Here is a 12,979-nt window from a genome sequence, read left to right as displayed (position 1 = left end):
CTGGATTAGTTCTGTTGATCTTTTTTCACCCAAAAGACTGGTGAGTTATCTCCAGAACATTGATTTTATCAACCTTGACAGTAATACTGTCTTTATATATTACAATGGTAAGAATGTTCTTTACGTTTCCATTCCTACAAAATTAAGTTTGGAATGATTACCTGGACGTGAGCTTGCCACTGACTCACGCTTCATAAAAAAGGATTTTAAGTCCACATGTGCAGCATCGCTTGGATATAATTCTCTAGAAAGAGAATTCCTATTTTTTTATTTATTTATATGTTGCAAACAATTTTAGAGGCAGGGTGTTAAACTGATTGAAATTTCACAAGATTGACATTATTGCTTAAAGTGCTTGAATTGGTTACATTAAAAAAAATGAAGGTACAGATTGTTTTAAATAAAAACTACATTTTTTTTTTTTAAGCAACAAACTAAGAATGCCACACAAATACAGTAACAATTTTGGTTACACAGAAATGGAAGCCAAAAATAAATTAATGTAATACTGAAAAACAGAAATTTAATTAGGCAGAAAAGTAGGAAGTAATTTTCCCTGACCATGCCATTTACATGAGTTAATCACAACAGTGCTGATAAATGCGTTGGCCATGTAATAGCAAACGAGGGCAAAACATTTACTGCACAGTATTTTATACACATGAATATACAAAGTTGATCAAAATGCAATGTTTAAAGATAAATCCATCTGTAATAAAGCTACACTCCAATATCTAAAATAAGCCCTCAGCTCCAGTGAGAACACAGTTCTGTTAGGCATGCCCATGAGGTTAAGGGTATCCATGAAAATAAGGGGCATAGGGACCACATCTGTCATTTTATTTTCTATTTCATCTTAAATCCAAAATATACTAGGTCATGACATCAAATTTGATTGCTTCCTATTCAAACCAACGCCCTGCTTGTGTTGTTCCCTGATCACTTCAAACCAGCCCACCTCCTAGTGCCTTAGAATGGAAAATGCATCAGCCTTACAGGACTGGATGCCAACATTTTACCAAAATTTACTCTGAAACAAATGACTTTTCAGCATTCTGTACCATAATGTAGATGCTAAAGTAGTAAGTAACCAATAAAGCAGATATATATATTTTTTTTAATGTGTATAACACTGTAACTTGTTTTAAAACACCTAGCAATTAAAAGAAATACAGTAAGCCTCCTCATTCCTGCTGGGAAATGATACACAACCCCTCTGACCACGGGAGAGGGTATCGCTGAGCCTTTGTGCTTCTGTTGACCTCAGAAGGGTCTCCTATCTCTGGCCACTATTCCCAGCTTTACACCATGAATGAGGGATGGAAAATAAAGAAATCTGTGCATGCTGTTGTCTTTACATAAAGAGAAATGACTGGGGGAGCAAGGTAGCTGCCTAGTGTTCCTTTTGTTTATTGACGAAAAAGAGAGAAAAAAATTACCAAATAGCTCTACAGTTTATAAAAACGGAGTGTTCCTGGAGAAGTGTCTTTTGGTCTTTTTCCAATCTTCTTTTTCTGCATCACACAATTGTTTTAATGTCTTTGCGATATTTTCCTTATCCTTCTTTAGTCCAAAAATCTACCCATGAGACTGCATTTTAGTTAACTCTATGAAAAGGAATTACTTTAGTTCAGTCACTGGGAAAAACTTTTTACATACCCAAACAAAAAAGAAATGTTCTCAACTTATGACTTAGTTGAAGTATTACTTTAACAGGCTTCCAATTGAAACTTTTAAAATACATAAGTTTCAAGAGTCATTTCAAAGGTAATTTTAATAGTTTTCTTATGAATCATTTCCAAATCTATCAGAGATCAACTATCATTTTCTTAAACTTTGTAACTTGCAGTCATATGGGTTATATGTAATACAAACGTTTGCCTTTATCAATTAACTTCAATTGGAAAGTGCCTCTCCTTCAAAAAAGAGTAAAGACTCACCTTCCAGGTACTGTATGTTTCATGGAAGCAACAAAGACTAAATATTTATAAATATGAATTTGCCTCTAAACAAGGCAATGTACATTTTCATCACTTGTATAAAACAGTAACATGAAGATTACCCTGTGTTGTCTTCTCCAGTGGAAAGCAAAACGTTTCACTGTAAGCATCAATGCATGAAATGCTGGCATGCTTATTTAAGTTCTGAGCAATAAATGGTTCAAGGTATTTCAAAGATAAGAAATCCAGTTTTGATCTAGATAAAGTGCTATCCTCTTCATTGTTCTAGAATGGCCACTAACATTTTCAACTTCAGTTCACATTATTCCACAAGTTTGCATGTTTGTCAGCAGATACATTAGGTAACAAAATGTTATGTTCACAGTTTAACACAGTGTAGAGAAATCAAGTGGCTTCACAAAGGAAGCCAGGATCTACAACTTGTAGTATTTGTAGGAAACCAAAAACCAGCCCGATGGCAAAACAGCAAATTGACCCTTTTAATAAAAGGTACCAATACTCAGATGCTCTAATAAATACATATATAACACAAATGAAAAAGGTAAAAGTAACTATAGTGAGATGAGGTTCTTCCAAAACACTCTGTCTTGTCAAGCATTCTAGGAGTCTGAGCCAAAGAAACCCCCCTCCATTCTGCCGTCCCCTTGCTGCCCCCTGACACATCCTCTGACCCATGTGGCTTCATGCCCAGCTAACTCCAGTAATCCCTCTTGGGAGGTTTGGTATTAGCCCCAGGAATCCCCAGAGCTTCAGTTAACAGACGGAATCTTTTTAAAAATCAAGCTGTACAATGTACTGATGGTTGTAAAGGTGCAGTGCCTTGGTTGTTCCTGATGAAGGCCAATGTCAGTGCCGACTGACTACTGGGAGGTCTGCCAGCCCCGCAGCCACAGACTGCAGAACACCAGCAGGCCTGGAAAGATACCGTGGAAAGCTCCCCAGTGCCAGATACAAGATAAATACAACTCACAGGACCTTACAGAAGGAAAGGGTCACTACAAAATTAACAGCATAGTTATTTTCCTGAAACTTGGTTTTGGTAGAAAGGTAAGAAACGTAATTTTCACTGCCCACAGAGACTCCCTCCTCTTGGCTTCGGCTGCCCTGAGCTCCACCCCTTCTTGTCCCCTGGGATTCTAATGGCTAGGTGAGCATGGTTGGTGCCAAGGCTAGCCACTGCAGCCACCACGGACAGCTTCTCTTCACCCTGCTCCACGGGGAGGATGATTTTAGTATTGAGGTTACTCACTTTGAAACATTTTCGCTTGCACAAACTTAAAGCTATAGACACAGCCCTGAAAGGCCAACAGCTACCCAATTCTCTTTCCTCATGTCAGAGAAGAGGCAGAGAAGCTGAAAATGGTTCCAGGGACAAGTTAAAGGAATGAATTGTAAGGAGACCCCGCAAACCAGTTAGAAGTTTAGCAAACACCCAAAATAGACTGTAGACATTGAAAGAAAATGCCATTCTAATTCAACTAGACGTAAGCAGTGGCATAGCTTTCACCCCATCCTAAAATTAGAAACTGTTATTCATGTAAATCTCCCTATAATCTGATTGTAGTTAACTCTACCTCAGACTGAAATAAAACCAAGAATAGTGCTGCGCGTACAAAAACAAAAGGAGAGAGTTTAACACGGCTGGACCGTTGAGGCTTGGAGTGATGCCGTTTGTGGGCCGCTGGGGGAGAAGAAAGTCTGCAGAGAAACCAGGTAATAGGGCTTTGAACATTTCCCTGCTTGAATGAGTCCCACAGTTCTTGAAGTTATTCTCTTGACTGATAGAATAAAATATATCCAGATTCTGAATTTTTTGATATATCTGATGTCAGACCATAGAATTCTTCAATAGCTTGAGCATCTATTTTCTGCAATAAAGAAGAAATAAAATAATACAATTCTTTAACATCATTCCTGAGAAAAGGGAAGAAAAACTAATGGAATATACGATACAATGCAATGAACACCATTTAATATAAAGTCACAATTAGGTAAGAGCAAATGGGTAATCCCACTGAGAGCCATCATTTCACACCCTGCAGCTGCTGAGGAACACGGCCACCCTTTCAGCTACTGGTGACAACACACAGGCACTCTTTGAAGAAGCCAAGACTTTTGTCTTTCAAATGATAAACTGGGAATAACCTTAATTTTTTCGAGCCACCAGTGTTATTATACTAAAACCGCCTAGTGAGTTAAATAGATCATGTCTTTGAGTGTGGAAGTCACTCTAGTAGTATTCCTGCACAACACAAGTCAATGTATGGAATGCTTTGGTATAATATAAAGACTTCCAGATCCCACAGAGGGAAAAAAAAAACAACTTTTTTTTTGAAGTCTTTGGCTGGGGCCGGCACCCTACTCCTTGAGCCACAGGCACCGCCCTGAAAAAAAATTTTTTTAAAACAATGATCAATATAAGAAAAAACTGTTTAGTAAAAAAATTTTATTAGAACTTAGAAGTCTTATTAATTGCCTTATACCAAACAGGGTTTAGGCACAGTAGGAAATGGGACTCACATGTACATATGATTCATGGAGCACAGAGACACACAGATCCCATGTCTGTGGCTGACGTGTCAACAAGAACACAGAACTCACCAATCCAGGATCACACCCCTTTTCTCCCTCCACAGAAGAAGTTGTCAACTCAGATTATGGGGAAACAGGCCTATTTTTAAAAATGTCCAGACATACAAATTCCCCAAAATACTATCTCTGCCCTGTGTCTACTGAGGAATAATCTGCATACCAACCTCTACGATGTCATCATCGAACAGAAGCCAGAAGCCGTGACTTTTCACAATAGTAATATAATGCCCGCGATTAGGACCACTGGAGAAAAACACACAAAAGTAAGTTTCCAAGTGAACATTTACTTATTTATAAAACTTCTCTTTATAAGCAGTGTTTCATTAGGGGAAAGAATCTTTATCTTTCAGGATAAAGAACTTAGAATAGTTCATGTCTATGTCCCAATTTAGAGAGGAGCACACAGGGGCTGGCACCACCCCGGACTTAACAGCAGACCGAAGTGTGCACAGAAATGTCTCCTAAGTACTTACAACCCAGTGCAGAAAAGATACTCACATTCAACAAATATTAACAAATAATCACTGTATACCTACTCCGTACCAGGCCCTGTTATGGCTGTTGGGGAATAAGCAGCAAATACAACAGGGTCCTCGCTTTTTCGAGACTTAGGGCAGGAGATAGGCAATAAATGAATTAAACATATAAATATGTGTCGAGAGTCATAGAGAAAGCTGAGCAGGACAATGGGACAGTGAGGGATGGGAGGCGGCATTAATGGTGGACAGTGGTGAAGGGAGGCCTCTCTGAGATCTGAGCAGAAGGAAACCTCCCTGAAGGAAATGGGGAAGTGGGGAAGCCTTGGGCCTCTGGGATGGAAGTTTCAGGAACAAAGAATAGCAGGTCCAGAAGCCCAGGGACAGAACAGCAAGGGGACGAAACAGCCAGAGCTGAGTGAGCAGAGGAGGGTACAGGAGGCAGACCTCACGGACATTACTGCTAAGACTTCATGCTTGGCTGTGAGCGAGCTGGGAAGGCGATAGGGGAAGTCTCAGTAATGGTGAGATCTAAGTTTTTAGAAAAGTTAACGAACCAAAATGCATAAATGTGGTAACATATAAAGGTACGTACTATGCGATATGTAAAAAGGTGAAAGAATAAAAAGCTGCAACTATGGAGTTACACAAGATTTGTACAGCAGTTGTTTTTAATGTACTGTTACCATTTAAAAGCTGAATTTCTCCCTTAGTTTGGCGCCTTTAAACACAAGATGATGCAACTGATCTGTCCCAGCCGCTCTTTCCCTGTCCCTTTATACCCTAGAGCTCGCTGGGCTCCTCTGCCCTCACCACCCTTTACGTCCTGGGCCTCAGCACTTGCTGTATCGCAGCTGAAATGATCCTCCCCCAGCCCTTGCATTTTTGGCCCATTCCGATGTGCATTTAGGCCTCAGATCAAAGGTCACCTCCCCAGATAAACCTTCACTGACCACCTTACCTCTAGAGATATCGCCCATACTCCCTCTCTTTTCCTTGTTTACTCCTCTTTAGCACTAGTCAAAAATCTTAAATTATCTTTCAGTGTTTTGTTCATGGAGGTGGCAGCCTGGCTTGTTCGCTTATTTGTTACCAATCTTTCCCAATAGATGTTAAGCTTCATGAGGGCAGGGCCCCTGGGCTATATGTCTTTTCCCTACTATATCTGCAGATCCTGGCATGGGCCTCAGGAAATAAGACTTAAAAAAAAAAAATGCCACTTGGGGAGGTTGAGGCAAGAGGATTGCCTGAAGCCAGAAGTTCAAGACTAGCCAGAGCAAGAGGGAGACCCTGTCTTTAAAAACATAGAAAACTAGCTGGGCATGGTGGTGTGCACCTATAGTCCCAGCTACTCAGGAGGCTGAGGTAGGAGGATCACTTGAGCACAGGAATTTGAGGTTGCAGTGAGCTATGATGATGCCACTGAACTCTACTGGCCCAGGCAACAGAGCAAGACACTATCTCCAACAACAAAAAAAACCTACAAAAACAAAACAAGCTTGCAGCAGAAACCAGCACATGAGTCTGGGTGCCTGCTGCAACTGTGGCCCAGGAGGTCCTGGCGTGGAAGGAAAGACTGGCTCAAATTCTTAACTTCAAAGCCTTCCAGTGCCACCTGGATGCTACCCAATCTCCACCCCACCCCCACCCCCACACAGCAGCCCTGCCCCACATAGGAGAACAACTCCACCTCTGGGGGAGGCACCTGCAAAGTCCTAGCCAGTGGCACGTGTCACTTGGCACCAGCTCACCTTTGCTCTCACTGTTTGTATATTTCAGCACCCAGCCTTTTGCTGGTCCCCCAGTGCCCCTACATGGGTCTTTGCTGGTCCTCCCAAGAATGAGAATCAGGCACCTGCAAAGATCCATACTCCAAGTCCTGTGTCCCCTGTGCACTGAGTGCTTCTGTTTCCCCCTCGCCCAGCCTCCCTGACACACCCTGATGTCTACAACATCGCCACCACGCACCTCAGCAGGTAGCAGGATCTGCCTGGCTCAAGACCTCCTCCAACCCTGCCCCACTGTGCGCCTTACCCAGGTCACTGCAACCCTGTGTTAGAGCTATTCTTTGGGGAGAACACAAAGCTGGTGTATAACTAGCCAGTAAATATAACTTACTGAGAATTTAAGAAAATATCTAGTGACTCAAAGTTACTAACACAGGACAAAACACGTGATGCTTTTCAGATGTGAAGTTAGAGTTTCTGATATTATCCACACCAGTACTGAGTGAAAAATAAATCCTTTCCTCTGTATGGCAATGGTGTTCCTTTGGTAATGGTGAGAAAAAGGTGTGAGGTCCACCATGCCCCAGTCTAAAACCTACCAGGGCAGAGGAGAGCCGTGCTCATGCCAGCCAAGAGTATAAATCCACCCCAAAGAGCAAAGGATAACAAAAATGTGACTTTTCAATATAGTTTCCAATGTTTTTATAAAATTATGGAATAAAAACTGTCTTTTCAAAAGACTTCCAGCAACATACTACCTTTCCATACCTAGAAGCCTTCTCTAGAGATGGAAAGTACGCATGAAGATACACTTTCTATGGAATGCTGGGCAAAGACCAAAAATAACAGAATATTTAAGAATAGATTTTTTTTTTTTTTTTTTTTGTAGAGACAGAGTCTCACTGTACCGCCCTCGGGTAGAGTGCCGTGGCGTCACACGGCTCACAGCAACCTCTAACTCTTGGGCTTACGCGATTCTCTTGCCTCAGCCTCCCGAGCAGCTGGGACTACAGGCGCCCACCATAACGCCCGGCTATTTTTTGTTGCAGTTTGGCCGGGGCTGGGTTTGAACCCGCCACCCTCGGCATATGGGGCTGGCGCCCTACTCACTGAGCCACTAACCACTCAAAATGCCACAAAATTATTAAATGTGATCTATTGCTTCCAGTCTTTATTCATACGTCTTCAAGTACATTTGATTTGAGATCATACTATGTAAATAAGCAAGCTGGCTTTTTAAAAATGAAAATCACAATATAAGCATTTATTTCAAATTCCTCAAGAACATCATTTCTATCCAATAGATATTTATTATCTCCTTCATGATAGAACAGTGAGATCATCATTGCTGGAATGCTATTGATTTTATGTATGCCTATTGGTAGGTTTACATGCATTTTGAGATGATCGGTAAGAGTTTGGGGCCAGGTGCAGTGGCTCATGCCTGTAAGCCTAGCACTCTGGGAGGCCAAGATGTGTGGATTGCTTGAGCTCAGGAGTTGGGAGACCAGCCTGAGCAAGAGCGAGACCTTGTCTCTACTAAAAGTTGGAAAACTAGCCAGGCATTGTGGCTAAGTGCCTGTAGTACTTGCTAATTAGAGGCTGAGGCAGGAGGATTGCTTGAGCCCAAGAGTTTGAGGTTTCTGTGAGCTATGATGATGCCACAGCACCCAAACCCAGGGCAACAGAGTAAGATTTTGTCTCCAAAAATAAAAAAAAGAAAGAAAAAATGGTTTGGACAGGATTTCCAATGTACTAAGTGTCACAGCCCAGGAAGAGGCAGCAGGGTCCACTTCAGCAAAAGGCCAACCCTTCACCCGTCCTGTGCACCCACTTCCAGGCCTGCCTTTACCTGCCGCAGTGAACGACCACAGCAACCAGGTCATACATGCGATCCAGATTCACCGCGTCGCTGGAGGTGTTGAAGAGCCGGAGTTCCAGAGGGAAGACCACGCGGTAAGACAGCTTGGTGTACCTGTGCAGCTGCTCCATGTACTTGAACCGCTTTAGGTGCAGGGCCAAAATCATGGGCAGCTTTTTGACTCTCATCCTAAGAAACCATGAAACAGAACATTACATGTACCCCAACATCCATCAGGGGAATGAACCCACTGTCCCCTGCAGGAATGGAGAACAAGAGGAACTCTTAACACACCTCAAGCCAGCGAATAACCACAGCTTTGCAGGGATGAAAGTGCGCTGACTTACATACAGCTGACTTCCCTGACACCCCTGGCTTATAGCCAGATAGAAAAGGGCAACAGTGTGTCTCTGTCTAGTCAGAGGATATGTTCCAGAATTTGTGCACCAGTTAAAACAGGCTGTGCAATTGCTGTCACCACCTCCCCCTCCCAGAGAGGAATGGTGTTGGGACAATCTGCCAACAACATGGAGGGCCAAGGGCTTCTGAGAACGGGAAGCTGGGACGAGGACAAGGCAGAGGGCGCAAACTGGACTTCAAGCCTGGAGGCCTGGCAGGAGGACGCTTCTGAGGCACTCCCAGGCACCAGGACGCCAAGCGTGCCCGGCTCACTTGCACCCCTTCTCTGCCTCTCAGGCTTCTCATTTATAAAATGTAGGGGCCGGCTTAGGGCTCCATGTCCCAAACTGGGCTGGTGAGAACGCGGGAGATGTTTACAGGTGTGAAGTTTCCTTGGTTAAGTGAACTTGGACAGTTTCACACTCTATTTTGAAGATTCCCTCATAAAATACCATCCGAAGGTTTGAGAAATCCTGCAGCAAAGAAAACTGTTCTGTTTGGTGCTCTGTTTCCCAAACTTTCATAAACCCAGAAAGCTTTTTTCACTAGATGATCATTAACGCTCCTCAGTAAAAAGTACAAAGGTAATGGGTTTTATAGAGAATATGGCTAGAATGAAGGGTCTCCCACTTACCTTCCAGATCCCATTCTATAATATGAATGTACTGAATAAGTGTAAATACTGTAAAGTTTGTGAACATTTTCAAAATACATTATTTGAGATGGACACATATTAAGAGAACATTAAGGATTTCTCTATTAAGGTAAAACCCTATTCATGAAAATAAGCGAAATAAAAAAATTAGCTGGGTGTTGAGGCAGGCGCCTGTAGTCCCAGCTACTCGGAAGCTGAGGCAAGAGAATTGCCTAAGCCCAAGAGCTGGAGGTTGCTGTGAGCTGTGACGCTACGGCACTCTACTGAGGGCGACAAAGTAAGACTCTGTCTCAAAAAAAAAAAAAAAAAAAAAAAAAATCAGTAGAAAGAATTATGGGGAGTCCCACATTTTACAGGAATAGATGACATTTTAATGTATAAAGCATCAGGGCTGAAAAGAAAGTATTTTAATGTCACATTGGAACACCTAGGCTGGCTGTAGGCAGACTGAGGTAAGGATGGGGAGCAGACATTTGCCCAATAACAAAAGCTACCTAGCTCCCGCCTGCTGCAATGACCAGCCATTTGGAAGTTTTGATGCCACAAGAAAAGATGCCCATGTCTGGGCAGAAAAATTATCCTGAGGGTTCTAAATGGCAGTGCTGAGCATCTGAAGGCTGCCAGGAATACTTCAGAGCTCACTGGCAAGGTACTACACATGCTTGTACTGAGCTCACAGTAAGACTCCAAGGGATTAAAGTGACACGTTTCTTGGGGCAGATAATAAGGAATGACTGGCTGTCTCAGATTGTCCCAGAGCTATGACAGGTGGTGCTGGTGAGATGGAGAACCTTGGGTCCTACGTCAATTCGGAAAGCAGTAACATTCTTATTATCTACCTTTATAACTGATATGTTATTGTTTTCTTCATGATTCTTTGTTAAATAATAGATTTTTTTAACCTGTCTCTCAATAAGACATCCCAACATTTAACACAAACCACAACAATACTGGGTGTCTACTGGGCATTATGGACTGTGCTACGTACTCTACACAATTTACCTTTAATGCTCAGAAGAGAGTATTTGATCACCACCTGTTTACTTGGCATTGTATCTGGCACACAGCAGCACTCAGTAAATACTTGTTGAATGAATAAATGGATGAGCACACAATTGGACAGATGGACAACCCTGCCAGGCCGTTTTCTTAGCCCGTTTTACTGGCGTGGCAGGTAACCAACTCGCCCAAAGCTCCCCGGCGAGGAGGCCTGAAGCTGAGAGGGCCCTGCAGGCCCGGCCTCCTCCCGCCCACCCAGCCGCGCACCGTTTCTGGGCTTCCTGCTTGCTGCAGCACGTCTCACAGTGATACTTCTGTTCACTGCACAGTGTTTCTGTGTTGCTGAAGTCCCTGTAGGAAAAAATATTTTCGTCTTTACACACATCCAGATGTACTTGGAATATCATGTTTCAAACCCCGTAACTACCTGTAGGGTAATTTTTTTTTTTTATAATTCTTTTTTTATTTTATTATTATTATTATTTTTTGTAGAGACAGAGTCTCACTGTACCGCCCTCGGGTAGAGTGCCGTGGCGTCACATGGCTCACAGCAACCTCTAACTCTTGGGCTTACGCGATTCTCTTGCCTCAGCCTCCAGAGCAGCTGGGACTACAGGTGCCCGCCACAACGCCCGGCTATTTTTCTGTTGCAGTTTGGCCGGGGCTGGGTTTAAACCCGCCACCCTCGGCATATGGGGCTGGCGCCCTACTCACTGAGCCACAGGCGCCGCCCTGTAGGGTAATTTTTAAGTGAAAGCAAAGAAAGAAATGTCAGAAACCATCCCTAGGACCAGGCGCCCTCGTGCCATTACAGAGTGTCTGCTGGATGTGTTCTTTGCATCGAATATGAATTCACCATGAGAGATTTCCAAATACAGCTTATTTAATGGGACACAAACACATGAAGGCTAGGGTTTCCAACTGATTTACTGGACATTCATAATTATAACAGAAAAACAACAATTCAAGTCAGGTCCAAAAAGGTTAGTCATGTGACATGTAGGGTGACATTACTACACGGTTAAAGGAAAAGAGTATGCCTCAGGTAGTCCATCTTTTCCAACCACAGAAGTATAGACAGTGAAATTTAAAACATACACAGCTGCCCTTTTATTGAACTAAGAAAAACTCAACTTCTCAGCCCATTTCCTTCTCCCTGGCACTCCCCACCTTGCCAGAGGGCAAACTTGAACCTGCCTCCTTTTGAGAACAAAAGCCGTTGTGTGTGTTATATTACTATTTGCCTTGTCATGAGGTTTTACTATGCTACTTAGGGTTTTCATTTTTTTAAAGGTCATGGCTTTTCATTCCTTCCCAATCGTGAAGATTTCACTGAACATTTCTGCTGAACTGCGGCAGACACTGAGAAGCACATCTGAATATACTACCTGACTCAGTTTTAAAAATGTCTGCGACACTTTCTTACTCAGAAACCATGTCCTGGCACCAGAATGATGCAATTTCATTCAATAGGAAACGTGACTTAAATGGTATTAATGATTCCACCAGCTGCGCAGATTACTCATCCATTAAACCCCCCGTGTGGACAGACTGCTCACACGCAGCTCAGAGTGTAACAGACACACGTGAAGGAAGCTCTAACGACAGGAGTGCTCAGTGCCACCTACGCCCCATGTGGCACAGGACTCCCCACCTGACACCCCGCCAACAGTTTCTAATGCGCTTCTGGATAAAACCCAAATTGGCTGCCATGGCTGCCAGGCTGTGCCCCCTCCTGCCTTCCCTCTGCTCCGGCCACACTGCCTGCAGGAACCCCCTCCGGCCTTAAGACATCTGCAGGTGCTGATTTCCCAGAGGCTGCCGTGGCTGGCAGAGCTGGTTGTTCAGAGGACGTCCTGACCCCTCTACCCAAGGCTACCCAGCCCCTGTCACGCTGCTGTCTTGTTTTCCTCTGAGCACCTGACACCATCCTCCTATTCATTTCATTACTTGCCTCCCCTCCATGTGGACGGTGGCCCTGTCTGAGTCACTCCCTCCTGTATCCCCAGCACGACGCATAAGGGCAGAGGCAGGTCTAAGTGTAGGGGAGAGCAGAGAGGAAGAAGAAATGAACTGGAGTGATTCAGGACATTTCCCCAAAGAGGAATATCCAAGTCAGGTTCTCAGAGGGAAAGTGTGCCAGGTGGCATCAAGGATTCGGAGAGAGGGTGCAGAGGCCTGGAGGTGAGGCACAGTAGCTGCATTAAGCACGCCAAGTGGCTGGCACAGACCCCGACTAACAGGTCTCAGCAAGGAAAAGTCAAAGACAGTGCTTTTTAGACTACCACTTCTGGCAGCACTGCAGAGGG

The 12,979-nt window shown here is 43.5% G+C and overlaps 1 protein-coding gene across 1 annotated transcript in view; it reads right to left on the bottom strand.

The window, feature by feature from the left end:
• Positions 1 to 256: 256 nt before the first annotated feature.
• The window catches only part of USP46 (ubiquitin specific peptidase 46), a 63,298-nt gene continuing 50,575 nt past the window's right edge, over positions 257 to 12,979 (bottom strand). Inside the window, exons 6-9 of the mRNA XM_053577781.1 lie at positions 10,938 to 11,021; positions 8,609 to 8,806; positions 4,718 to 4,796; positions 257 to 3,829 (exon numbers count right to left, since the gene is read on the bottom strand). Coding sequence (XP_053433756.1) covers positions 3,728 to 3,829; positions 4,718 to 4,796; positions 8,609 to 8,806; positions 10,938 to 11,021 — 463 coding nt within the window. The 3' untranslated portion in view covers positions 257 to 3,727. The remainder of the gene's footprint in view (positions 3,830 to 4,717; positions 4,797 to 8,608; positions 8,807 to 10,937; positions 11,022 to 12,979) is intronic.

This window comes from Nycticebus coucang, chromosome 23, assembly GCF_027406575.1.
Source record: "Nycticebus coucang isolate mNycCou1 chromosome 23, mNycCou1.pri, whole genome shotgun sequence".
Lineage (NCBI taxonomy): Eukaryota > Metazoa > Chordata > Mammalia > Primates > Lorisidae > Nycticebus > Nycticebus coucang.
Note: the sequence above shows the minus strand (reverse complement) of the source record. Positions and strands in the feature narration are given on the sequence as shown.